Below are 27,656 nucleotides of genomic sequence, written 5' to 3' on the forward strand. Positions count from 1 at the left end.
CATACGATCAGGAATAATCTGGACCATCCATTCCAGGGGTCTTCAAACTTGGCCCTTTAATGACTTGTGGACTTCAACTCCCAGAATTCCTCAGTCAGGCATGCTAGCTGAGGAATTCTGGGAGTTGAAGTCCACAAGCCATAAAAAGGCCAAGTTTGAAGACCCCTGATCCATTCACTTGCAGAATAGAAAGTAGAAAAACATATACACAAGAATCTAGTCAAATAAAATTCAACACTAAATTGGGGGTCAACCAAATTCAAGATGGGTTGGATTTGGGAAACTTATGAGAATGTAATGACTCCAAATTGATGATGCACTTATCTCCCCCACCCCATCCCTGCAGTTTTGCCTGCTCTTCTCCTAGATCAGGGGCCTTCAAACTTGGCCCTTTTATGATTTGTGGACTTCAACTCGCAGAATTCCTCAGCCAGACACGCTGGCTGGGGAATTCTGGGAGTTGAAGTCCACAAGTCATAAAAGGGCCAAGTTTGAAGACCCCTGTCCTAGATCTACAATGCTTTACAAGTGTTTTTGCCAAAGGAGAATCTATTTAGCTTCAGACTAAGAAAAATCAGACAAGCTGAGCAGCTCCTTCTGTATTTCCATGCAACTCATGACTGCTGTTCCCAACTTCTTTAACTTTCAGTTAAGAAATTGACCAAAATTAGAGGATTTACAGCACCAACAGTTGCACATCTTAGCGCCATCAAAACTGCAAGGAAAAATACGAGGTGCTTCAGCAGGTGGGGGGGTCTTTACAGCAGGACAAAACAGAAAGATAAAGTATCTTTCATGATCTCGTCTTGTGTTGCTTGATGCCATTTCAAAGGTTCACTGATCAAACAGCAAAACAGGAATAATTTGTGCGGAAGCACCTCCATCTGTTTGCCAGATAGCAAATGGTGAGGAATAGAGAGACAGAGAGAGCAGGATGAATGAAAACATCAATTTCCCTAGAAGCAAAATCAAGAATTCGATTCCCCTAACATTTTAGTCTCTTTCTTTAAATAAAATTCTGCGAAGAGAGAAAGAGAAAAAAAAGGATTATTTTCTTTGAACGTATGTTATGGAAAGTTGCACACAAATGAAGATTAATATTTTTAAAAAAAAAAAATTACACAGGGCAAGTGTGCTTTTCTGCATCTCTTCGGCCTTCTGGTGGGCATCTGGATTTTGATAGCCCGCTTAGAAGCCCTAAGATGTTAATTGGGTGAATCAGATTCAGAAAGGATGTGTAACAGGTCTCTGCAATTTAGCATGCTTCATTATGCTGGGTTTTAATTCCAATAATTGAATGCAATTTTTTATCTGTTATGCAGAAAATCAGTTCTTAGATGAGTGGAATTGATTAAATCAATTGATATATAGAGATATAAGGCCAAAGTTTGTTATCTTATTGGAACAATCCCACAGATTTGCAATGGAAGGTTTTTCTTTGTTGGCATTTGGCATTCCCAAACTGTCCCCTCTTCTTGATTTATGGGAGAAGTTTTCCTTTCTATTTTATTGCTTTATTCCCCCATTTTTGAATTACTGAAGGTTCAGGACGTAACCCGAAGTCTCTTTCCTATAGTAACTTCAGATCCTTTATCAATGAATATGTATGCATCCGTTCTCTGTTGCTTATGTGTTAGTCTCTCCTGCCTTTCAGAAATGTATAAACAGGAGTGCATCCCTGTGTGTGACTGTGTGTGTGTGTGTGTGTGTGTGTGTGTGTGAGTATTCTTTGAAGGCAATAGATTTCAATCTATAGGAAGTTTTTTGGAACAACAAATGTTGTGGAGGTACCCACAAGAGAGGCTTATGATTTGGGGGCTTGGGATCCAATTGTTGGGAAAAATCCTGGTTAATATTTTAAGGAAAAGCCTTATTATTAAAAATCAGTTGATAATATTTGATCCTGGACAGATCAGAGATAATGATTGTGGTGGCTTATGGTAGAATAGAAGTTATTGTGGGCTTCCTGTGAGTGAAATACAATAATAGACTGATAGAGGGCTTTGAGGTTTAACTCTGCTGTTGGTTTTACCTGTTAACTATGGAGAGAAAGAGAGAGAGAGAGAGAGAGAGAGAGAGAGAGAGAGAGAGAGAGAGAGAGAGAGAGAGAGAGAGAGAGAGAGAGAGAGATATTTACCTAGATAGATAGATAGATAGATAGATAGATAGAGAGAGATTTACCTAGATAGATGATAGATAGATAGATAGATAGATAGATGATAGAGAGAGAGAGAGAGAGAGAGATAGATAGATAGATAGATAGATAGATAGATAGATAGATAGATAGATAGATATTTATCTTGAGTGGTTTTTTTTTATGCACCCTGTCGGCCCAAATATGGGACGAAGAAATCTTTTGCCTATATCAGCTCAATCTAGAGCCATCCACAGGCAGCAGTCGCTACTGCGACATCATTTGTGTTTCCTAAATTTTTGGATTGCTAACAAAAAATTAAGGGTTTTTGTATTTTCTTTTCTTCCTCCCTTTTTGGGAACTTGTAGTTTAACATTCTGAATATTTCTTTAAAATATTCTTTGGAGGGAGTCCCATCAACACATGCTGTCTAAAAAACACCGCAGTAAGCTTTGATTATTTGCTTTGGTCCCTATGTTTGATTCCACACTTTTAAGAGCCTGAATTCTGAAATGGAAGTGTGGAATCTTCCAAGATTTAGTTTTGTTCTTCAAAATATTTTGAAGGTCCCCGATTTAAACCCTAGTTCCCAGCTCCACAGTGTTGAAGACTAGATCTTAAACTGGCCATTTATCCCAAAACAAAACAGCTTCATGCTGTGATTAATATATGAAATTTGCTATCCTAAGGAGGGCGCGATGGCTCAGTGCTTAAAGACGCTGACCTTGTCTGGATTCAAGACCCAAGCTCAGCAGAATGGGATAAGCTCCTGTTACTTGCCCTAGCTCCTGCTCACCTAGCAGTTTGAAAGTGTGCAAATGTGAGTAGATAAATAGGTACCACTTCAGTGAAAAGATAGCAGCGTTCCGTATGCCTTGCTTATAGTCATGCTGGCCACATGACCATGGAAGTATCTTCAGACAATGCTGGCTCATTTGGCCAAAAAATGGAGATGAAGACCGTGCTCTGCGGTTGGATATGATGACAGGGAAACCTTTATTTTTTTAAAACACTATTTCATGATTAAGAGCCTTGCAACTTTCCACCAGTGACTTTCATTAGCTCAGGTTGTGAGGGACCCCCACTAGAATCCATAAACATCTAAACCAGGGGTCTTCAAACTTGGCCCTTTTATGACTTATGGACTTCAACTCCCAGAATTCCTCACGCTGGCTGAGGAATTCTGGGAGTTGAAGTCCACAAGTCATAAAAGGGCCACGTTTGAAGACCCCTGATCTAAACAGTCGCAGACTGTCCTTGTCAAATTAGCAAGCATCGTATATCAATAAATTCAGAGTTTTATCTGCTCTTGAGTTTAATTATGCAATGCTGTTCCTACACTCTGTGCTTTCATTCTGTTGCACGCATTCCCATGGATTTCATGAAACCAGCTTGGGAGGGTTACGTTCTTCATTTGCTTACTAACCCCTTGGTTTTAGTATATTGTAAATAATATTACCAGATAAATTACATAATTTAGTTCAGGTTGTAGAGTCATTTGACAAAGTAAACCTGTCTCAAGGAAGGGATGCATTTTACGTACAACTGGAGTAATTTCATTTGTCATTTATGCCTAATTAACTAATAACTTAATTCATTCTAATGTCAGAATTGTTTCCTGCTTATGGAATTAATTTTCCCCATTGCATCCAGGGTATTCTTAATGGCTTACAAATCCGTCAGGGTTTCTAATTAACAGCCATTCTATTAATCCTGTAGATATAATTAACTCTTTGCTCCGGAATCACATTTCAATTAATTTATTGATAATATCACAAATTAACAGGATAATCAATGGCCTCTCTGGAGATAGAGTTTGATTCAAACTAACTTCAAAGGGGAAGAAAATGCCCATGTATGGAGTGTGATTCTTGCCCTTATTAAATATCATGATAACTTGGAAGAAGGTTAAATTTCTGGTGCTTTTGATTTCAGGAAGTGATCAGGAATCTGGTGAAGAGATACGTTGCTGCCATGATAAGGAATTCAAAAACCAATGAAGGCTTAACTGAAGAGAACTTTAAGGTAATATCTTAATGGGGTGTGTGTATGAAAGAAAGAAAGATGGAGAGAGAGAGAGATGGAGACAGAGAGATGGAGGGAGGGAGAGAGAATGGACTATATTAAGGTTCACATGCCATGGTTCAACCATGCTTATTGATATCCATAATTGTTTATCAATTATATTAAAGTAGTTAATTGTCGTTGTTGTTAATTGCGAAGTCGTGTCCGACCCATCGCAACCCCATGGACAACGTTCCTCCAGGTCTTCCTGTCCTCTACCATCTTCTGGAGTCCATTTAAATTCACACCTAGTAGTGTGTGAATTTAAATGGACTCCAGAAGAGTCCATTTAGTTAATAGTTAATATATTTTGCTAATATATTTTTGCTAAATAAATCACCATTAGCTGGCTTCATGCATCACGTTAAATTATAATAGATATGATTTTGGCTGGGGTTGGCAAATCTATTTTATGTCCAAGAAGCATCTCACTTTTTCTATTAAATATTATTTATCAAGATTGGTGCAACATTATCCCATTCACATTTTGCTTTTCTAAAAGCAGAGGCAATGAAATAGGAATGGACAAAAACTCTGGAACATTGATGTTCTATTTCCGAACAAATGTTTAGTTACTATTATGTGCCTGGGAAAGCTGAAGGCTCTTTCTGTTCCCCGGTCTCCACATTTTATGTCAAGTGCTTGTTGAAAGGTTTGGCTCCATATTATTATGTGCCATTTCACTGAGCGCTGTTCAATAGAACTATCCCACCGTGCTAAATAATGAAGTATTTGCAATTCTTGGAATGCATTAGTCATCTCCCAAGGAATGTGTTCAAAGCCATACAGCCGGTGTGCATTAAAGTATCAATCATCTCTTGTCACTTCTCTGCCCTTAGGAGTTAAAACAAGACATTTCCAGTTTTCGCTACGAAGTCCTTGATTTGCTGGGTAACCGGAAGCCTCAAAGAAGAAGTTACTCCACCAGCAGCACAGAGGTCTCCCAAAAAGAAGAAGCTCCTGAGGAATGCATGGGAGAAACCTCCAAGGCCAAGGGCATCTCCTTTGGAGTGGCCAACAAAAAGAAAGACTTCAACGTGTCAGCTCTCATTAAGACCATGTCTGGCATCGAGACAGGGAAAGAAAAACCAAAAAGCAACGGGATCAGCAAGCGCTCCTTCGTTCGCAATGGCAACAGAGTCCAAAGGCTCTCCAGCTCCAAAAAGGAGTCCTTCAAGAGGTTGGGTCTCCTGTTCTCCAAGATGAATGGACATCTTGCAGAACCCAACCAAGAGCCCATGTACACCATTTCGGATGGGGTCATCCAGCCCCATTACATGTGGCAAGACATTAAATATTCTCAGATGACAAAAGAGCGAGATAACTGCTCCAAAAGTGAAATTAACCTCAATGAGGTGGTCTACAGTTCCAATATCAGGCATACGGGACAGACCCAGTGCCCTGTGGTTTGTGCCAGCTCCCTTCACTGTGCTTCCAGCATCTGTTCCTCAAATGCCAAACTCATAGACTCTTCAGAGGATGTGTTTGACTCGTGGGGAGATGCTTGTGACATGTTTAGGAACCAATGGAACGATGGGCAGGAGGAACAAGTCACCACACGCCTATAAGTAGACCTGTTCAGTAACTTGGCCGCAGAGCATCAGCACCCTGGGAACTGTTCGTTATCACAGACTCTCCATAATTAGCGACAGTTCCTCTTTCCCAGTTTATCTCTGACAAATGTAGGCCCTGGGTTCTTTTAGTTTAATTGATAGCCACAGCACACCACTGGTTCTTTAATTTGATTTCTTAGACTTACTGATGCCAAATGTTTCACTTGAAAGGTCCACTCCTGTCAGAACCTACAGAATACTTACTCCCTCAAATGGGCTTCAGGATGTCCTCCAGGTAGTTTTGGTTACTCCTGCCATCACTTTTGGATTGGTGCGTTTTTGTTACTTCAACGTTGGTCTCCCTGAGACAGCATCTCTCTCCCCCTTAACTTGGTTAGCAACTCTGCTGCCCAATGTCTTACGTTTTATCTTCTGGCCATTGACCACCATCCAGGACCAGTGGATGCAAAGCAATTTAGAAGGAGGCTAAGACTTAACTGAGGCTACTTGCAGGGGGACTGTTCCAAATATAAACGGGCTTTTCGCTTTCAAGCAATACAACTTTCCATAATTTCAACTGTATGTCCTTTATTAAAGTTGCATATTGTTTTCTTAATGTAAACGATTACCATAATGAGTTAAAAGTTGAGCTCTAGAATTTACTGTGTTCAGGTATCCAAAGCATGCATGCACACACACACATGGTTCACATACGATTATGTATAGGTATGGTGCACATGAGTGCGCGCGCGCGCACACACACACACACACACACACACACAAACATGCCCCTGTGTTCAGATCACCCTCTTTCACCTGTACTAGTAATCTTCTCCAATTCACCTATAAAACTGTCCCAGGGATTTTTTTACAAACTAAATGGTCTTGAGCAAGTTTGCAATATAAGCACCCCATGTGAGCTGTGGTGGCGCAGTGGTCAGAATGCAGTATTGCAGGCTAATTCTGCCCACTGCCAGGAGTTGGATCCTGACTGACTCAAGGTTGACTCAGCTTTCCATTCTTCTGAGGTTGGTAAAATGAGGACCCAGGTTGTTGGGGGCAAGAGGCTGACTCTGTAAACCACTTAGAGAGGGCTGTAAAGCACAATGAAGTGGCTGTAAAGCACTATGAAGCACTATGAAGTCTAAGCGCTATTGCTATTGTGATCTATCTATCTATCTATCTATCTATCTATCTATCTATCTATCTATCTATCTATCAATCATCTATCTATCTATCTATCTATCTATCTATCTATCTATCTATCTATCTATCCATCCACCCACCCACCCACCCACCCACCCACCCACCCACCCACCCACCCACCTACCTACCTACCTACCTACCTACCTACCTACCTATCTATCTATCTATCTATCTATCTATCTATCTATCTATCTATCTATCTATCTATCTATCTATCTATCTAATATCCCATTGCCAGGAGTTCAATCCTGACAGGGCTCAAGGTTGACCCAGCCTTCTGTCCTTCCGAGATCAGTAAAATGAGGACCCAGATTGTTAGGGGCCATAGGCTGACTCTGTAAACCGCTTAGAGAGGGCTGTAAAGCACTACAAAGCGGTATACAAGTCTAAGTGCTGTTGCTATCTCTTTGCATTTTACACAAACCTGCATTCCAGATGGGAAATAATTGATGAGTCTGCAGCTCAAATTCCTTCTAGGAGTATTGGCCATCGAGTTTGAAAATCTGTATCCTTTCTCTGGTGTTGCTTATGGATAACTCCTTTGGTAATCATTTCAGTATCCCGGATGCTATAAGGCAAGCCTGGTAATTGCAATGGCATTGGCTTTATTTGAAAGAACATCAGCAAACCCAGCAGTTTCAGAGATGTATATTTTCCAGGACTTTGGGAAATTAAATGCTCAGCAGCAAGGGTGCCAACCCAGAAAACTCCCGATGCATTCAGTGTTTCAGTATATACCCATGGTGGTGAACCTATGGCACGCGTGCCACAGTTGGCACGCAGAGCCCTCTCTGTGGGCCCGCGTGCCGTCGCCCCAGTCCTAGGCCTTCAGCTGGGTTTTATAAAACCTTTTCGCTTTAGGCCTCCACTGCTGTGTGCAAAAAAAAAAGATTCAATCAATCAATTTCAACTTCTCGTGGGGAAAAAAAAGATCTCGCAAAGTTGGAATTGATTGACTGAACATTTTAGTCCCACCCAATCTGCCGTTACCACTGCAGCCATGCCCACTCAACAGGCCATGTCATCCAATGGGCCACACCCATCCAATGAGCCACGCCCACCCGGCACCCAACGATACATAAGTGGGTTTTGGGTTACAGTTTCGGCACTCGGTCTCTAAAAGGTTCGCCATCAATGGTATATACATTTTGGGGATGTGTTGAATATTTGCAGAGATGGACACGCCTGAAATTCACATGTCTTATACTTTGAATCATAGCAGCTTGTCCCAAAATTTGAAAGTCCCTTTGTTCTCTCTTTTCTTTTCTTTTTTCAAGAGATTGGGCAGCCATTTGTCCAGAATGCTCGTGCAGGGGGATGAGCTAGAAGACCTCCAAAGGCCCCTTCCAAACTCTACTATTCTGTTAAAACAAACACAGTTACTTAAATCATACTCTGGCTAGCATATATGCAAAGGTGGGTATTTAACTTCTGAAAAGGGAGACATTCTGGAGATCATTCATTCATTTTGGAATGCAATCAAATCTAGGAACTCTGCAGGCTACTTTATTTACAGGCAGCTAAAAAGCAGACCATAATGAAATAGTCCACTTTAAGCCAACAGCTCAGCTGAGCCAGAACCCCATAGAGGAAATTGTCCAATTCTTTAAAATCGATCTCATTTGTTGCTACTGCAGTTGGAATGTTTCTGTTTGGCACATTCGTGTTCAGATCATCTTTCTGTTTATCTTGCACTTGCCTTAATATACATATAACAATAGTAATAGTGACAACATCAAGCACGCTGAAGTCAAGAAAAAGATTAGAGGTGAATACATCAAGAGAGTGAAGAAGATCTTAAAGTCCAAACTCAATGGAGGAAATACCATAAAGGCAATCAACACCTGGGCAATTCCAGTCATTAGATACACAGCTGGAATAGTGGACTGGACTCAAGCAGAACTAAAAGCAATGGATAGGCAGACCAGAAAAATAATGACAATGAATCATGCCCTTCATCCATGCAATGACATTGACAGACTTTATCTACCAAGGCAAATAGGTGGGCTTGGAATTCTGCAAGTACATCAGATGGTTGAAGAAGAAAAAAATGGCCTTGGAAGAATATCTGAAGGACAGTGATGAAGATGCACTGAAATTAGTACATCAGGAAGGCTTACTGACTACTGGAGAGACCAAACTGGCCTACAAGAAAGACCAAATGAAGAACAGAATAGAGGCATGGGAAGACAAAGCACTACATGGCCAGTACATTAAAAAAAATAGCTGGGAAATCAGATAATAACAAGACCTGGCAATGGCTAAGAGCAGGAAAATTGAAGAAAGAGACCGAGGGACTAATTTTGGCTGCACAAGACCAAGCCTTAAGGACAAATGCATATAAAGTCAAAATTGAGAAAACAGCAACAGACAGTAAGCGCTGCCTATGCAAAGAAGCTGAAGAAACAGTGGACCACTTGGTAAGCTGCTGCAAGAAGATTGCACTGACTGACTACAAGCAGCGGCATGACAAAGTAGCAACAATGGTGCATTGGAAGACCTGCAAGAAATATCATTTGCCTGTAAGCAAGAACTGGTGGGATCATAAAATTGAGAAAGTCATAGAAAATGATAAAATTAAACTGCTCTGGGACTTCAGAATTCAAACAGACAAGCACCTGCAACATAACACCCCGGACTTAACAATTGTCGATAAGAAAGACAAAAAAAGTCTGGATAGTGGAACGTGGCAGTGCCTGGAGACAGCAGAATAGACGAGAAAGAACTGGAGAAGATAACAAAATACAAAGACCTACAAATAGAAATAGAAAGACTGTGGCAAAAGCAAGCAAGGGTAGTACCAATAGTCATAGGCTCCTTGGGTGCAATCTCAAAACAACTGGAGCACCACTTGAACACGATCATCGGCACTGACAAATTTGCCATTAGTCAATTGCAAAAGGCAGCCTTACTAGGAACTGCTTCCATCCTGCGACGATATCTGTAGTAACATCAAACATCCACATCTGCCTATCCCAGGTCCTTGGGAAGGACTCGATAGGTAGACAAAATGCCAAATCCAGTCTGAACATCTGGCTGACTGTGCGATGATCCATAATAATAATAGTAAAATTGGAAGGGACCTTGGAGGTCATCTAGTCCAACCCCCTGCTTAGGCAGGAAACCCTATACCATTTCAGACAAATGGCTGTCCAGTCTCTTCGAAAATTTCCAGTGTTAGAGCATTCACCGCTTCTGGAGGCAGATTGTTCCACTGGTTAATTGTTCTAACTGTCAGGAAGTTTCTCCTTAGTTCTAGGTTGCTTCTCTCCTTGCTTAGTTTCCACCCATTGCTTCTTGTCCTGCCTTCAGGCACCTTGGAAAATAGCTTGACTCCCTCTTCTTTGTGGCAGCCCCTGAGATACTGGAACCCTGCTATCATGTCCCCCTTCATCCTTCTCTTCACTAAACTAGACATACCCAATTCCAGCAGCCGTTCCTTATATGCTTTAGCCTCCAATCCCCTAATCCTCTTTGTTGCTCTTCTCTGCACTCTTTCTAGAGTCTCAGCATCTTTTTTACATCGCGGTGACCAAAACTGGATGCAGTATTTCAAGTGTGGCCTTACCAAGGCATTGTAAAGTGGTATTAACACTTCACGTGCATATATGATTCCACATCTCAGTACAGGTAGTTCTTGACGTACGGCCACAAGGGAGCCAAAAATTTCTGTTGTTAAGCGAGACATTGGTTAAGTGAGTTTTGCTCCATCTTACGACCTTTCTTGCCACAGTTAAGTGAATCATCGCAATTATTAAATTAGTCACCCGGTTGTTAAGTGACTCTGACTTCCTCATTGAGTTTGCTTGTCAGGAAGTCACCAAAGGGGATCACATGATCCCGGGACACGGCCAGCGTCATCAATGTGAGCCAGGTGCCGAGCGTCTGAATTGTGATCATGTGTCCCTGGGGATGCTGCAGCCGTTGTACGTGCGAAAAATGGTCCTAGGTCACTTTTTTCAGTGTTGTGGTAGCTTTGAACAGTTGCTAAATGAACTGTTGGAAGTTGAGGCTTTCTGGCCTCCATAACAGGACAGGGATGTGTTATTTTTAGGGGCAAACTGTGTGTGAGAATCGCCCTGTATTTGTAGAGGAGATTCTTCATTTAAGAACCAGCTTGCAAGAAAAGTGCTCCCGGGCAGGAATAGTTGTGAGATAGGAATGCTATCCAGTTTAGATCCAGCTGCTTCTGCCTACCAATTGCAGGACATAAAAAGCTCCTGTTAAGCAAAAGGGTGCTTCCCCAGGCAAACTGCTGGTGCAAAAGCTCTCCTCTTTCCAATTTGGAAGGCTTCCATGCCTCGCTTCAGTTTCGGTCTCGATTTTCCCCTCTCCAAGCATTTTGGGAAAGGGACAATCCAATCATCGCAAACAACGGATGTAATTAATTTCAGCCCCTAGATTCTCTATCCAGAGAAATGCATTTTTTAAGCAGCAGCTGCAGATCTTGGGCAACGTGCAATTTCAGTTATGAGCTTGTATAAATTGGTAAAGCTAGGGATTCACTTGTCAAAACACACTAATGCGCCGTATGTCCAAACCCCCCAAATTTCTCATCCAGATTTATGAGTCATCACCCTTGCCTATCAGAAAGGCTCCTTTACAGAAAACTAAATATTTGCTGGAATAAACCCAATTCACAAAGCACTAAATTGCAGCTGAACATCTAAGAGAATAACCAAGTTGGAAGGAACCTTGGAGGTTTTCTAGTCCAAACCTTGTACTATTTCAGCCACGTGGCTGTCCAATCTCTTCTTAAAAACCTCCAGTGATGGAGCAACTGCAACTTCTGGAAGTAAGCGGTGCCACTGATCAATTGTTCTAACTTTCAGGAAATCACAGAACTAGTCCTAACAGACAAAGCAATCGAGCAGTGTTTCTCAATCTCAGCCCCATTAAGATGTGTGGACATCAACTCCCAGAATGGCCCAGCCAGCATTAAAAAAGTAGCTTTTAGTCTTTGGACCTTCAACACACTTTTATTTAATTCACCACTGAAACCTTTTAAACTGACTCCAGGTGCTGTAAAATAACAGCCACCAGCTTTTAGATCAGTGGTTCTCAACCTTTTTAATGCCGTGACCCCCAACCGGTCGTAAGTCGAGGACTAATCAACTGGTCGTAAGTCGAGGACTAATCAACTGGTGCAGCACCGTTTGCAGAATGGGACTTTTGGGGGGCTCAGCAGGGCAGAGACAGCCTGGACAATTCCTATTGGCTTTTGAAAGCCAATAGAATTAGACTCTATTCAAGAGAGTCTATTCTATTGGCTTTCAAAAGCCAATAGAATAAAAGGGAGTAGCACAGCTAAGGAAAAGGGGAAAAAAATGGCGGACTGCGTTGTTTGGCGACCCCCGTGAAATGGTCGTTCGACCCCAAATGGGGTCCCGACCCACAGTTTGAGAACCACTGCTTTAGATAAAATGGCTATTAACGTCTGCACTGCATGTGCCTTAGGGGGTGATAGAGGTCATCTTCCTGGCTGGAGGCTCTGTCTGATGAGAAAAGGTTTACCTGCTCTATCTTGAAGCTAGAATTTATTTTCCATTCAGTTTTTTCTTTAACTAGCTAGCATTTTATTCTTATCTTCCTCTGCAGCATGCAGAATGAATGAAAATTTGAGGTGTTCAGAACTTTGATCGTTGCTCCTGCCAATAAAGGAGGCATGTGCACACCACAGGTGGGCACATAAAGCTAGATCAGTTATTGCACAGAAGTGTAAAGAATTGTGGTGGTGCACTGGTTAGAATGTAGTATTGCAGGCATACTCTGCCGACTGCCAGGAGTTTGATCTTGACAAGGCTCAAGATTAACTCAGCCTTCCCTCCTTCCGAGGTCAGTAAAATGAGGACCCAGATTGTTGGGGGCAACAGGCTGACTCTTAAACTGCTTAGAGAGGGGTGTAAAGCATTATGAAGTGATATATAAGTCTAAGTGTTCTATCTATCTATCTATCTATCTATCTATCTATCTATCTATCTATCTATCTATCTATCATCCATCCATCCATCTTGCTCTAGTGGCGTAACAGTTAGAATGCAGTATTGCAGGCTAATTCTGCCGATTGCCGGCAGTTCAATTCTCACCAGCTCCAGGTTGGTTCAGCCTGCCATCCTTCCAAGGTCGGTAAAATGAGGACCCAGATTGTTGGGGGCAACAGGCTGACTCTTAAACCGCTTAGAGAGGGGTGTAAAGCACTATGAAGTGATATATAAGTCTAAGTGTTCTATCTATCTACCTATTATCCACCCACCCACCCATCCATCCATCCATCCATCTTGCTCTAGTGGCGTAATAGTTAGAATGCAGTATTGCAGGCTAATTCTGCCGACTGCCAGCAGTTCAATTCTCACCAGCTCCAGGTTGGTTCAGCCTTCCATCCTTCCAAGGTCAGTAAAATGAGACCAGATTGTTGGGGGCAACAGGCTGACTTCTATAAACCGCTTAGAGAGGGCTGTAAAAAGGACTATGTAGCGATATATATGTGTTACTGCTAAGTCCTATTGCTAATTACACCTTCTGGCACCTTCAGACTGTGAAAGTACTCGCTTGGTACCAGCTCTTGCTCCACTGATCTGTCTTTTTGTTTTTAACTCTTGGTGCATGAGCCATTGCATCAGAAGAGGAATTGCAATCATCCACAAAAGGAAGGATCTGCAATCTGCGTAGGGGTAGGTCTGGATGGGTGTTCACCTCTGTTAGAGCTTGAAACACCTGCCTTTTGAGAACATAGCTTTTTATTCTCAAGACAGGAAGTCCTCGACTTATAACCATTTGTTTAATGACTCTTTGAAGCTACAATGGCATTTTAAAAAGTGACTTATAACCCTTTTCCGCACTCCCATGTTGTTAAACAAATCTGGCAGCCCCATTGACTTTGCTTGTCAGGTTGCAAAAAGGCATCGCACACACACACACACAGAGAGAGAGAGAGAGAGAGAGAGAGAGAGAGAGAGAGAGAGAGGAAAACATAAAGTACTGACAGTTTATTCTTTGGACACTTTAAACAAGGGGTGTCCAACCTTGGCAACTGTAAGTCTTGTGGACTTCAATTCCCAGACAAAGCTAAAAAGATTAAATGCTGCAAAGCAACCAGAGCACCTTGAAGCAACTCCATAGCTGAACAAATACCGAGCGAGTCTTTTGATGAAGTATTTTACATTTTCCAAAAACCAAATTCAGAATCTCCAACCTGCCTTTTGTCTTTTTTCGCCTGATGTAGACAACCACAGAGGTGGGAAAGACAGCAGAGACTGTTGGCAAAATATGAGCTAAGGCCAGGAAGGAAAGAAGGCGATAGAAATTTAGTGACTCTACTTTGACAATCTTGGTGTGAGAGGGAGGGAAAAAAAAAACAAAACACTATCAGGCTTCCCAGATTGTGTTACCCAAACCTATTTAGCAGAGTTAACAGTTGGAAGGGACCTTGGAGGTCTAGTCCATTCTCTGCTCAAGCAGGAGACCTTATGATATTCTGGATAAATGGTTGTCCAATCTCTTCTTAAAAACCTCCAGCGATGGAGCACCTACAACTTCTGAATGCAAGCCGTTCCACTAATTGTTGTCACTGTCAGGAACTTTCTCCTTAGTTCTAGGTTTGATCTCTCTTTAATGGTCTTCCACCCATTACTTCTTGTCCTGTCCTCAGTTGTTTTGGAGAATAGGTTGACCCCCTCGTCTCTGTGACAGCCTCTCAAAGGATAGAAGACTGCTGCTATCATGTCACCCTAGTCCAGGGGTCTTCAAACTTAGCCCTTTTATGACTTGTGGACTTCAACTCCCAGAATTCTTCAGCCAGTTGAAGTTCACAAGTCATAAAAGGGCCAAGTTTGAAGACCCCTGCCCTAGTCCTTTTCATTAAACCAGACATACCAATTCCTGCAACTATCCATTATGTTTTAGCCTCCAGTCCTCTAGTCCTCTTTATTGCTCTTCTCTGCACTCTTTCTAAAGTCTTCACATTTTTTTTTTTGTGTCCAAAACTGGACGTAGTGTTCCAAGTGTGGTCTTACAGAAGCAGTATGAAATGGTTCCATTATTTCTGGTGATGTCTCTATCCTTATCTGGTGTAACCTGAAGTGTTGACACCCAGCCTGGTGGTTTTAGTATACGTGATCCTATTTCATTCGCTCAAACAAAGATTAGACAAGTTTTTGTGCTTTTCAAATTTATTTTGTGCTCTTGGTGCCAAATTTCTAACCCTCCCCCACAATTTTACCACCATTTGTGCAAATTCTTTTCATAGACAGAATTCAGACTACAACAATAGTAGGTCTTAGTAGGCCTTAGTCGGCCCAAGTCTTCACTTTCAGAAGCCCAGACAAGAAAGAGAACAGTCAATACGGCTTTGTCTTTTAAACCAAATATACTATGGAAAGGGGTTACAATCAAGGAAGAGTTGCATCAGCAACGTTAAATGGTCCCAAATTTCTAACATCAAGCTTTATTTTGCACTGCTGTTGCTTTTGTATTAAAGGGGAAATGATGCCCAGATTTCAATATCCATGAAATCCAACAAAGAATAGCGTTACAGAGTTAAGCCATTTAGCTAATGACTTAATGAACATTATTATTTTGAGGCAGAAAATGTCAATAGTTTAATCAAAAATCCTCTGCACACATTACATGCTCTCCTGATGCAGCAATATCCGATGGAAATTTAACGTTACAGCGTCGTCTATGGTACTAAAGTGTTAAAGACTGCACCCCTCCCGCACCACAAATACAAATCAAGATTGAAACACAACATTAAAAAAAATAAAACAAAATCTCCTTGTTAACCAAAACATGGTTAGCAAATGGAACAATTATAATAGGAGGACACAGAAATGAACCGGCCAACATAAAAAGCAGGAAGAGTTGTGAGCAACCTTTAGATCAGGGGTCTCCAACCTTGGCCACTTGTGGACTTTAACTCCCAGAATTCAAGCTGGCTGGGGGAATTCTGGGGAATTCTGGGAGTTGAAGTCCACAAAACCTAAAAGTTGCCGAAATTGGAGTCCGCTGGTTCAGATCACCTGGAGGTCTTCCAGGCAGTTGTGTGTGCCACGGCATTCTGGGAATTATTGTTCCAAGTGGGGGAAGGCTTCCAGACTCGGTCCTTCTGAATCTACATGCTTTGAGCTACAAAATGCTGTTGTGGATTGGATGAGGTGACGTAGCTAACCTGCTGGAAATGGCTGGGGTTAACCGTGTTATGGATTCGGGAAGAGTTTCCATAGGATGCGTTGACGGGATACCATGAACCGACGCAGTGATATGCAGGCACAAATGAGACACAAGATTCGTATCCTGGCACAGGAGATGGGGTGTATGTGTCTGTTACCACAGGGTAATAGACGGTTCCAGAAGGTGGTGGAGAGGATTCTGGGATGGCTAAGGCACCTGAAAAAGGGGAAAATATTGCATATAAAAGATCAGCGGAGCGTGTATTTCTTGGACCTTGAAAAAATTAAGTGGTTAAGGGCCTGGACAGTGCTCTAATTATCAGACTGGTAATTGATTGTAAAGGAATGTTTGGAGTTGTTTAACTGACCTCTTTGAACCAAATTCAATTTATCCTTTGCTGATCTCAATAAAGGTGTCGTTTTAAAGGACTAAATCTGAGGCCACTGAACTAAACCATGGTTTGCATTGCTTTCTTACAGAATAGAATCAATTAAATCAGTGGTTCTCAACCTTTTCTTTACCACGGACCTCCTTTAAATACCTTTTGTGGCCACAGGCCATGGCCACAGACCCCCAAGACTTAACTCAAGATTTAAATCATGACATTTTTTTCCAGCCTTCGTGGACGCCCAGGGATGAGAACCACAGGTTGAGAACCACTGAATTAAATCACATGTACAGATGCATCAAGACCTCCATTGTCACCATCCCCAATGATTCATTCATTCTTTTTCACTGCTTGTTATGCCACCAAGTCTTCTGAATCATGGAACCCTTTTCCAGAATCTGTCCCCAGCTTGTTTTTTTTCAGACCTTGCAACAGTGAATTGATTTATACATCGCCTTAATCCATTAACTACATTAGGTGGATTTACCTATCACCTAAACCCAGCAGCCTCTCCCAATTTATCAACTATCACTGTAGTTTGGACAACAAATTCCATCATCCTCCCCTTGCTGATGCAACAGTCATGCTGGGTAGGTGAGAGCCAGTTTGCTCCAGTGGTTAAGGCACCAGGCTAGAAAGTGACAGACTATGAGTTCAAATCCTGCCTTAGCCAGGAAAGCTGGCTGGGTGACTTTGGGCTAGTTACTCTCTCTCAACCCACCTTGCAGGATTGTTGTGAAGAAAACAGGAGGAGGAAGCTACGTTTCATGTGTTCGCTGCCTCGAGTTATTTGCAAAAATAATGAAGACTGGGTACAGTAACGCAAGTGTCCAGACAATATCAAGCTGGATAAAAGCTGTACTACAGGTAATACCTTGACTTGGAACCATTCATTTAGTGACTGCTGAAAGTTACAACGGCACTGAAAAAAGTGATTTATGACTGTTTTTCACACTTACCACCACTGCAACATCCCCACGGTCACGTGATCAAAATTCGAGTGCTTGGCAACCGTCTCGTATTTATAATGGTCGCAATGTCCCGGGATCGTGTGATCCCCTGTTGCAACATTCTGACAAGCAAAATCCATGGGGGAAGCCAGATTTACTTAACAACCATGTTAGTTACTTAACAACTGCAATGATTCACTTAACAACTGTGGCAAGAAAGGTCGTAAAATGGGGCCAAATTAAAAAAAATCTTGCTCAACAATGAAAATTTAGGCTGACCAGATATACGTATTGCAATTTGCATGGCTGCCAGCTTTAACTACATAAAATCCCCATCACTTCCACGGCACCCATTGCGTGGGACCATCCGTAACAACAACAGAAAGCAAATTACTACGGCCGCTGTTACTCATGTTGAAGCGTGAAACTCCATTACTGCCACGCCAGAATTGCAAATGAAGTAACGCAATTCAGTGATGCCCACGACTGAACCAATCTATGTTCTGGCAGGGTTTGATACGAATCGAAGACGCGTTAAAAGGAGGGCGCTTTGCATGATCAGGCGTGTCACGTGCTGTGCCACAGCATTGTTTTCCCTGAGGTTTTCTTTAAAAAAAAAACAGAATAAAAGCTCAGAGCAGCTCCAAGGAATAGCTCCTGGGAGGAAAGGAAACGGTTCACTTTTCTTATTAAAAAAAAATGCTATTTTTCACCACAGCTGTCTTTTTTTTTTTTCCCTCCTTGCTCCTGAGGGAGAAAATATGTTAGTATTACCGCAAAGTCTGGAAAGCAGCATTATTAAAATTAGAAAGTGGCAGACTTATAACTGGATTATTGAAGGAATCTATAATCCAAAGATCAGGATAACTGAGGAGCTTATGTCTTTCTCTAGCTAGCCTAGAGCAGGCAGCGCTTGGCTGACTCCGACTGAGGTTCAAAAACCATACGGGAAGCACAGGTAATCCTCAACGTACGACAACAATTGGGCCCCAGATTTCTGTTGCTAAAGGAGATCATTGTTAAGTAAGCTTTGCCATCCAGTTTTGGTCATCACGATGTAAAAAAGATGTTGAGACTCTAGAATGAGTACAGAGAAGAGCAACAAAGATGATTAGGGGACTGGAGACTAAAACATATAAGGAACGGCTGCTGGAGTTGGGTATGTCTAGTTTAACGAAGAGAAGGACGAGGGGGGACACGATAGCAGCGTTCCAGTATCTCAGGAGCTGCCCAAAAGAAGAGGGAGTCAAGCTGTTCTCCAAGGTGCCTGAAGGCAGGACAAGAAGCAATGGATGGAAACGAATCAAGGAGAGAAGCAACCTAGAACTAAGGAGAAACTTCCTGACAGTGAGAACAATTAACCAGTGGAACAACCTGCCTCTAGAAGCGGTGAATGCTCCAACACTGGAAGTTGTTGAGACTGGACAGCCATTTGTCTGAAATGGTGTAGGGTTTCCTGCCTGAGCAGGGGGTTGGACTAGATGACCTGCAAGGTCCCTTCCACCACCAACACCATTATCATCATCATCATCATCATTATAGTTGTTAAGTGAATCTAGCTTCCCTGCTAACTCTGCTTTTCAGAAGGTTGAAAAAATTTGAACTGGTTGCCAAGCGTCTCAATTTTTATCACCTGACCCTGGAGATGCTGCAGCAGTTGTAAGTGTGAAAAACGGTCATGCTGCTGTAACTTTGAATAACCACTAAAGGATTGGTGGTAAATTGAGGACGACTTATACTCAGATGAAGCTCACAACTAGAGACACAGAAAAAAAGAAAACGGCAAATTACTTCTGTCTTCCTGCATGTCTATGTCTTAATAAGTCATCAGGAATTGAACTAAATGTGTTTATCCCTTTAAAGCAGGGCTCTCCAAACTTGGCAACTTGAAGACTTGTGGACTTCAACTCCCAGAATGCCTCAGCCAGCTGTGGCTGGCTGAGGCATTCTGGGAGTTGAAGTCCACAAGTTTTCAAGTTGCCAAGTTTGGAGAGCCCTGCTTTAAACTCTTCAGGGAGGTGTGGTGGCTCCATGGTGAAGCTGCTGGGCTTGATGGTTGTAAAGCTGGCAGCCCAGGTTTGAGACCCAAGCGTCCTGCAACAGGGGTGAGCTCCCATCCTCCTCCCCCCATGGTAAACTATATGAGGCTAGGCTAGGATTTAACAGCTTTTGGTTAGGGTGGCACAGTGGCTCAGCGGTTAAAATGTTGTAGGTTTGAGACCCGAGCGCCACATGACGGGTGAGTTCCCGTCCTCACCTCAGCTCCTGCCAATCTACCAGCTCAAAAGCATGCAAATGTGAGTAGATCAATAGGTACCACTTCAGTGAGAAAGTAACAGCACTCCGTGACGTCGTGCTGGCCACATGGCCACAGAAACGTCTTTGCACACCACTGGCTCAATGGCCTTGAAACGAAGATGGTCAGCAACGAGTAGCGGAGTAAAATCTGCAGGGGCTCTTTTACCTTCATCTTGTTAAAACTATTCAAGGGTTGTGTTAGCTCTACAACATCCTTTTTGTTTTGATCTTGTTCACCTGAGTCTCACTGCCCTGGCAAACAGTGGGAAGAGTTAATGGTGCCTCTGCTCTTTTCATTAGTATCACGTTAGCAAAATGCTCTAAAGTGAAATAAAATACTTACTCTTTCATTAACAAAATTACTGAATTGTGCCACAAAGAAGGAGATTCAAAAAAAAAAAAAAATCAAGCAGGTAATCAGGTTCACAAATGAATAATCAAGTCTTAGCCTCAACATGGGCCATTCATCAGTCTGGCTGAACGCAGGACTGAAGCTATGAATGCATCATTAGTCCCCTCGATATATGATCACAATCACAGAATTTCCATTGCTAAGCAAGGGGGTTAAGTGAGTTGTACCCAACTTTCTGACCTTTTTTTTTTTTGCCATGGTTGTTAAGCAAATCCCTGCAATTGTTAAGCAACACACACGGTCGTTAAAAGCGAATCCAGCTTCCTCCATTGACTTTGCTTGTCGGAAGCTGGCTGGGCAAGTTTCAAACGGGTGTTTTACGTGACACCGGGATGGTGCAACAGGTGTAAATACATGCCCATTGCCAAGTGCCCAAATTTTGATCATGTGACCGTGGGGATGCCTCAACAGTTGTAAGTGTGAGGACCAGGCATAAGTCACTTTTTGCAGTGCTGTTGTAATTTTGAACGATTGCTAAATGAAAGGTTGTGAGGACTACCTAGATCTAAACACTATTTTTAAAAAAAGGCCCAGAAATCATTTTGGAAGTATTGACTCTGCCATGCCAAATTGACACTCAGATCAACTTTCTGAAGCAACCACGACACAGAGACCAACCGGTTGATGAGGAGTCTGCGGGCATCTGGCGCAGATCATTCCTCCCGACGTCGTTGTAAGGCAAAGGCGCTGATGAATCAACCACAGAGACTTGCTCTGAATAGGTCTGGTAGGTTTCCATTTGAGGTGGTGGGGACGACGGTTGCTGTACATACATCACAGGGTTCCAGCAGGTCTGGTGGTAATACTAGCACAATTCAAGGTGAGAAAAATCAAGTTTTAACTAGGTGAGTTACTGCTGCTCAGACTGACAAAAGTAGCTGTTGAAATCTGCCCATTTAGATCAGCTTCAGAAATGCCCTGTGTAGATCAACTGTTTTGGATCAAGGGCAAAACACACCTTAATCCTTAATCAGCAGACCACTAACAGGAATGCATTGTTCTAAAATGTGGTCAAGCTGTTTAGTGGCTGCCTAAAACCTAATTCTTTCCAAACTGAATTTTCACAGAATTCTCTTACACAAGATTTATTGAGATGGGAGAGGTATGTTGTAGGAATTCCAGCAATGGAGCTATTTGCTGTTTAGAAACAATCTAGTTATTACTTATAATAATCACCATGGTGGCCCAGTGGTCAGAATGCAGTATTGCAGGCTAACTCTGCTCACTGATGGGAGTTTGATCCCGATTGGCTCAAGATTGATTCAGCCTTCCATCCTTCCAAGATTGGTAAAATGAGGACCCAGATTGCTGGGGGCAACAGGCTGACTCTGTAAACCACTAAGAGAGGGCTGTAAAACACTATGAAGTTGTATATAAGTCTATATACGATGAATATCCAACAACTGAAAGAAGCTGTTCTTGATTGGGTAGCATGGAGAGCACTTGCCTATAAAGTCGCCAAGTGTAGGATATGACTAAATGATTAAAACAACAAAGGCGCAGAAATTATTTTTCTGTGCTTTATGCGAGGGACAAATAATGCAGGAGAAGAATGGGAATCTATTTCTTGTGTAAACATTAACAAAAAGAGAAAGTGGGTATGCCCTGAGGAAGTAATATATCTCTTGTCATACTCATCAATGCTGTTTCTCTTACAATCTGCTTATCAGCACCGATAAATATTTACCTAGCTATAGAATAGCAGCTTAGGAAGTCAGCATGGATAAAAGCAATACATTTACAATATTTTAAGAAAAGTTCCGGGTCTTGTGTAGACGTCAAGCAAAGGATTCCCCATCCGACTTCAGAAAATTCTGAAAAACATCCGCCTCTTCCAAAGACTGCCACCCCATTCTCACAAAAGGTGGTTGTACCACTAGACTTTTATTGGGCACTTACCTGCAAGCCCAAATTAAAATAATACTGTAAAACCTTTGGATCTAAAACAAGGAAAAAAATACTTGGTCACTGCATTTCATACAGATCCTATAAAAAGGTATGAATATTTACATTTTTCTCATGTTTGCCCACCAATCCGTATCACTTACAGATATTTGTCTCCCACATAGTTAGCATCTAAATATTAATTTACTAAACAGCTGTGGTTAGGAAAAGAAAGTCAATTTTAGAAAAATCCATTGATTAATTCTGCCCTGGGAGAGATCCCTGTGGTACTTTTGTAGCTGTACCCGCAAATTCAGGTAGTCCTCGGCTTATGGCAATTGGGATCAACATTACCCTTGCTAAGCAAGGCAGTTGTTAAGGGAGATGTGACCAATTTGACAACTGTTTTCCCATGGTTGTTAAATGAATCACTGCAGTTGTTAAGTGAATCCAGCTTCCTTCTTCGGCAAAAGAGCAGATGTAATTCTCATATGCAGGTGTTCGACTTAACGACCATGAGTGGGTCTCTGCTGATAAGCAAGGTAGTTGTTAAGTCACACCCAATTTTGCCACGACTGTTAAGTGCTTCGGTTGTTAACTGAATCATGTGGCCATTAAGTGAATCCATCTTTCCCCCATTGACTTTGCTGGTCAGAGATTGGCTGTGAAAGTTGCAAATGGGGATCTCATGACCCTGGGATGCTGCAACCGTCGTCAATATATGCCAGTTGCCAAGCAACCAAAATTGGATCACGCGACCGTGGGGGATGCTGCTATGGCTGTAAGTGCTGTCATTAACTGTTGTTGTAACTTTGAACGGTTGCTAAACAAATGGCTCTAAGTCAAGGATTATCTGTACCCATGAGAGGTACCCACGACACCAGATCAGCCAAAATCTGCAATGTGTAAACTCTCAAGGAATAAAAACAAAAAAAGAGAAATGTTTGTAACACCTGGAAAAGCAAATGCAACTGACAGCTAAATTTCCCAGCTCGGCTTCTCACAGGGCCACAATTTTTGCGATGAGATTCAAAGCCAAATGCAAAATTTAAAACAGAGGAAAGAGGGGGGGGGGAATGATTATGCGCCAATAGTTAAGACAGATCACAGCATGGGAAAAATACAATTATTATTGAGTCATCCTTCTGCAATCTATTTCACACCTTTTTTTGTATACTTTGCTTTTAAACTATTGAATGTTAGCACTGCCTGTCCTAAATGTTTATGTAATACCACAAATTAGCAGAAGCACAACGAGAAGGAAGTTAAGAAACTGAATAGCCCGTTTTCCCTTTTAAGTTGTTGTCGCCTGTTTTGCTTTTGTATAGTCGCTGTTTCTTTCGCAACATGCACAAGCAACAATAAGGAACAATCTACTGGAAACTTTAGCGTTAAGTATTCAGCTGAAGACAGAAACCTTTGAGGTACAATGAATACATTGATGTAGTTCCCAGCTGCTTATTAAGGCGATATTCAGCTTTGGATGTAAAATCTAACTAATGCTATACTTAATACCAACACTTCAGAGCATTGTACCTTTTTTAAAAATTTAACACAACACACAACATACATTCTATTTACAAATTATACTTATATTTATAAACATTGACATTTCAAAGCGTGGTCAGTAGTGTGACACCCTTTTAAAAATCTAACACAGCACACAATGTACCTTCTCTTTGCAAATATAGAATTGAGGCAAGCAGATAGTCCTGTACCTAGCTTCCAATTTATTTTGATTACAGCCAATTCCTGACCCACTCTGTGCAGCTAGCCCTCAGCGTACAATGGCAATGGGGATCAGAACTGCCATCGCTAAGAGACCTTGTCAGGGCCCTTCCAGGATGCTGCCATTCTGAGGGAAGGGGGGAAGCTCTGTTTGTTTCTGTATTGTTTCTGCTTTCACACTGATGTTTCTGCATGGGAATTGGGGAGGGGGATGGTTTGACTCAGGGCCCTCTGGTTTGACTTCTTTCTGGCTAACTCCTGCCTCTTACCAAGGCCCCCCGGCACCAGAGAACAACTTGTTATCACCTTTTCGGCTCAGAGTTCTCACAACAACTTCACACCAGTTGACTGGCTTCTGATGGACTGGGGCAAGGGTAGGCAACCTTGGCTCTTTTATGACTTGTCAACTCACAGAATTCCTAAGCCAGCTATGCTGGCTTAGGAATTCTAGGAGTTGAAGTCCATGAGTCATAAAAGAACCAAGGTTGCCTACCTCTGGACTGGGGCAATGAGGTGTTGTTGGACAATGAGAAGTTAACATCATTAATTTTTGTGCAGGAACTTCAGATTCCGCCTGACCTCTCTGCAATCCCTGTCTGTCAGTCAAAGATCCTTTGGAAACCATGCTTGTTTCCATGAGTCACGCTTTCCCGAGGAGATAGCTGAGGCAGGTCCTTATTATCTGAGCAGGCTCTTTTTAAGCAAGGAGCGCATGGATTGTCAAGCGAGGACCTCTTGTGATTGCAACCTCTGACTTCCCATGGGCTTTCCCTCTTGACTTTGTTTCTGGGATGCTCTCAGGGAATGTCAGAAATCACAACCGTGTTGACTGTGGGGATGCTGCAGTGGCCAAAACTCTGACGAGCGGTCATAAATACCAGTAATTCAGCGCTACCATGACATTCAAGTCGCTGAACTAATGGTCATTACCTCAATATTTGCAGACTTCAGCTGGATGACAACTCTAAAATCATGGAGTTCCTACTAAAACTCTAGTTTTCTTTGCAGAACAGCCTCAATGTTTTTTGGGGGGGGGGGGTGGAAAAGGAAGAAACATATAATTAGAGTTCACTTTCCTAATCCATTCCTCCTGTAATGTGTTTGATGTATAGTTTCTTACACCAGGGAAATTCAGAGAGTACCAACACCAGGCTTAGAAAGAGACACAACCAGATGATCTGTTTCGATTTGTATTCCAAATACTTGGATACATCCATGATTATGTTTCCCTTGTCAAAGCAGTTAAGCAAAAGCACATTTAATATGGCTACATATCTTAAATGCATACTCTTACAAAAATATGCCTTTAAAAAATATTTTGAAGCATTTCTCCAAGCCAAAATAACTGAATCAGAGGTTTCTGGCATTTAAAACCTGCCACGATAATGAAGTCCCACGTTGTCCTTTCATCTGGATAGTCCAAACTAGTTAATGCATATAATAAAATGTAATTCCATAAGCATCTCTAGAACCGATTCATTTTATGCAGCTAAAATTACTCCCACACGTCAGAGAAAATGGTATCTTACCTCTAGGCAGGTCATTTCCACTTGGATCACAAGAATAAGGGGGTGTAATATTGCCATTTTCCCCCACGTCACTCACTGGAGGAAGGGGAGGTGACTGATACACTGATACAACTATTTAAAAAGTGGGGAGAGAAATGTTAAATTAATTCCGAAAGCAGTGGGATCCATAAAACAGACCTTAACCTTTATGTAATGGATCCATTGGGAAAATCTAATCCCTCTCAGTGTTCCCGAAATGAATTTAATTTGGATCAACAATCCAGATTAACAATCCAGTCAAACTGAGAACTGAAACAGATCTCAATTCGCTGTCTCTGCCAGGTATCTTCTAAAACAGTGGTTCTTAACCTGGGCGATATTGCCCCCCAGGGGGCGATTTCATTTTTCAGGGGGGCGATGGAATGAAAAGGGGCGATGTGAGGGCGATGGAATGAAAAGGGGGCGATATGGGGGCGATGGAGCGAGGAGTTTTGGGAACACTTTTGAGACTTTTTCGTACAGTGAATGGTTGTATATCTGTCATACAAAAACATCAGATCGCTCGCTATTAGTGGATTGAATTGTGTTTTCAAATGTTCCTCCAGCTAGCTTCAGTACAGAATGCCGTACATATGTGAAGACGCATCGCTTATCTTCATGCGCGTTGCACAGCAGCCTCTACCCATACAGTGGTGCGCCATTGGCCAGAATATGGGAAATATGGGGAAAAAGACTGGAAATAAATTATTTGCATCGATATGTCCTGATGACAATTTTAAAGAAACCAAAAAAAGTGTTTGCATAAATTGAAGAATTATTTCCTATGTTGTGATTGAGAGGTTGTGTTGGGGGAGGGGGGCGATGACAACTTCCTCATTGGCTCAAGGGGGCGATTCGTTCAAAAAGGTTAAGAACCACTTTTCTGAAATATGGAATGAAGTCAAAATTTTGCATGCATAGAGGAAAAAACACAGTATAACCAGCTCCTTAAAAAGCCTCCATTCTGAAGGATTTGACTTAGAATCATAGGGTTGCAAGGGACTTTTGAGGTCTTCTCAGCCTACCCTTGACAAAGGGTTGTCCACCTTCTCTTGAAAACCTCCAGTGGTGGAGCACCCACAAGCTGTTCCATTGATTAATTGTTCTTCTTCCCTGTAAGCCTAAATACATTTGACTCCTCCAGAGGATCAAGTGAACTTACTTCAATGCCATCTGAAGGCTAAACAACTATTCTGATTCAAAAGCCACTTGGTGGCCAGGAACCATAAACTCAAAGCGTTCTCCAGAAATTCCTGAAATGAATTGAATACTCTACCTGGTCTTCCCACAGAAGGGGTTACTAAGATTGGTGGCACAGCATTCTGGGGGGTAGACGCAGTGATAGTGACTTGAGTTGAAGCACTACAGGTGGAGGAGAAAATGGTAGTCGGAGCCGAATTCACACAGGAAGCACTGGATATAATGGCAGAATTTACCATGACCTATGAAAGAGAAGCATCTTTTTGCCAAATGGTGAAATTCAAACACAAAACACCCCGGGACCAAATGATTTTGCATATGAAGTATCTTCTGATGCAGTTAACAGATTTCAATTTAAGTATTTGGGTTCAACGATAAACTTTAGTTTAGCATTATCAGCATGCGTGGCGAGTGAAATAAGCTGTGTATACAATTAATAAATAAGCAATTCTTCTAATAAACAAATAAATAATTAACGGGCAAAAATTCACTTCTAAAGCTCTTATCCGAATGTCATAATGGGCCAAGGGACTTTTATTTTAAAACATCCTAAAGTTTATCAGCCTGATGGAATATGAATTTTCCGAGGTGAATTACACAGATGTCTTCTGTAAAAAAAAAGCACCGTTTGCAATGAAATGCGATACAAAACATTAGCAATTTTCCTATTTTTCTTCCAACCACTCTGGCCGTTAAGAAATCACCGTGGTTGTATAAATGACACAGGTTTGAAGCAGCTGGGTTGGGGGGGTAGGGTTGCTGAGGAAGAGACAAACGTTACATTTGGTCTTTGAATGATATGGCAGAGAAAGTAACTAAATCCTATGATCAAAAAAATTGCTGTGATTAATCCCCTTGAAGGTAATATCTTTTTCCTAAAATTGCATTAAACACTGAAGCGGTGTTTCTCAACTTCAGCAACTTTATGATGCAGAATTTCCCTGCTAGCAAATTCTGGGAATTGTAACAGAATAACAGAGTTGGAAGGGACCTTGGAGGTCTTCTAGTCCAACCCCCTGCTCAAGCAGGAGATCCTAGACCAGGGGTAGGCAACCTCGGCTCTTTTATGACTCATGGACTTCAACTCCCAGAATTCCTGAGTCAGCTATGCTGAGGGGAAAGGG

The 27,656-nt window shown here is 42.0% G+C and overlaps 2 protein-coding genes across 2 annotated transcripts in view; one reads left to right on the forward strand and one right to left on the reverse strand.

Moving 5' to 3' along the window:
• The window catches only part of LOC120316252 (short transient receptor potential channel 5-like), a 58,388-nt gene extending 52,065 nt beyond the window's left edge, over positions 1 to 6,323 (forward strand). The window contains exons 7-8 of the mRNA XM_039361616.1: positions 4,070 to 4,159; positions 5,038 to 6,323. Coding sequence (XP_039217550.1) covers positions 4,070 to 4,159; positions 5,038 to 5,766 — 819 coding nt within the window. The 3' untranslated portion in view covers positions 5,767 to 6,323. The remainder of the gene's footprint in view (positions 1 to 4,069; positions 4,160 to 5,037) is intronic.
• Positions 6,324 to 15,886: 9,563 nt separating this feature from the next.
• LOC120316243 (putative bifunctional UDP-N-acetylglucosamine transferase and deubiquitinase ALG13) overlaps positions 15,887 to 27,656 on the reverse strand; it is a 54,863-nt gene continuing 43,093 nt past the window's right edge. Inside the window, exons 23-27 of the mRNA XM_039361596.1 lie at positions 26,609 to 26,774; positions 25,315 to 25,425; positions 22,073 to 22,113; positions 20,792 to 20,978; positions 15,887 to 16,341 (exon numbers count right to left, since the gene is read on the reverse strand). Coding sequence (XP_039217530.1) covers positions 16,067 to 16,341; positions 20,792 to 20,978; positions 22,073 to 22,113; positions 25,315 to 25,425; positions 26,609 to 26,774 — 780 coding nt within the window. The 3' untranslated portion in view covers positions 15,887 to 16,066. The remainder of the gene's footprint in view (positions 16,342 to 20,791; positions 20,979 to 22,072; positions 22,114 to 25,314; positions 25,426 to 26,608; positions 26,775 to 27,656) is intronic.

Source organism: Crotalus tigris, unplaced genomic scaffold (assembly GCF_016545835.1).
Source record: "Crotalus tigris isolate CLP2741 ecotype Arizona unplaced genomic scaffold, ASM1654583v1 scf7180000019309.743544, whole genome shotgun sequence".
NCBI lineage: Eukaryota > Metazoa > Chordata > Lepidosauria > Squamata > Viperidae > Crotalus > Crotalus tigris.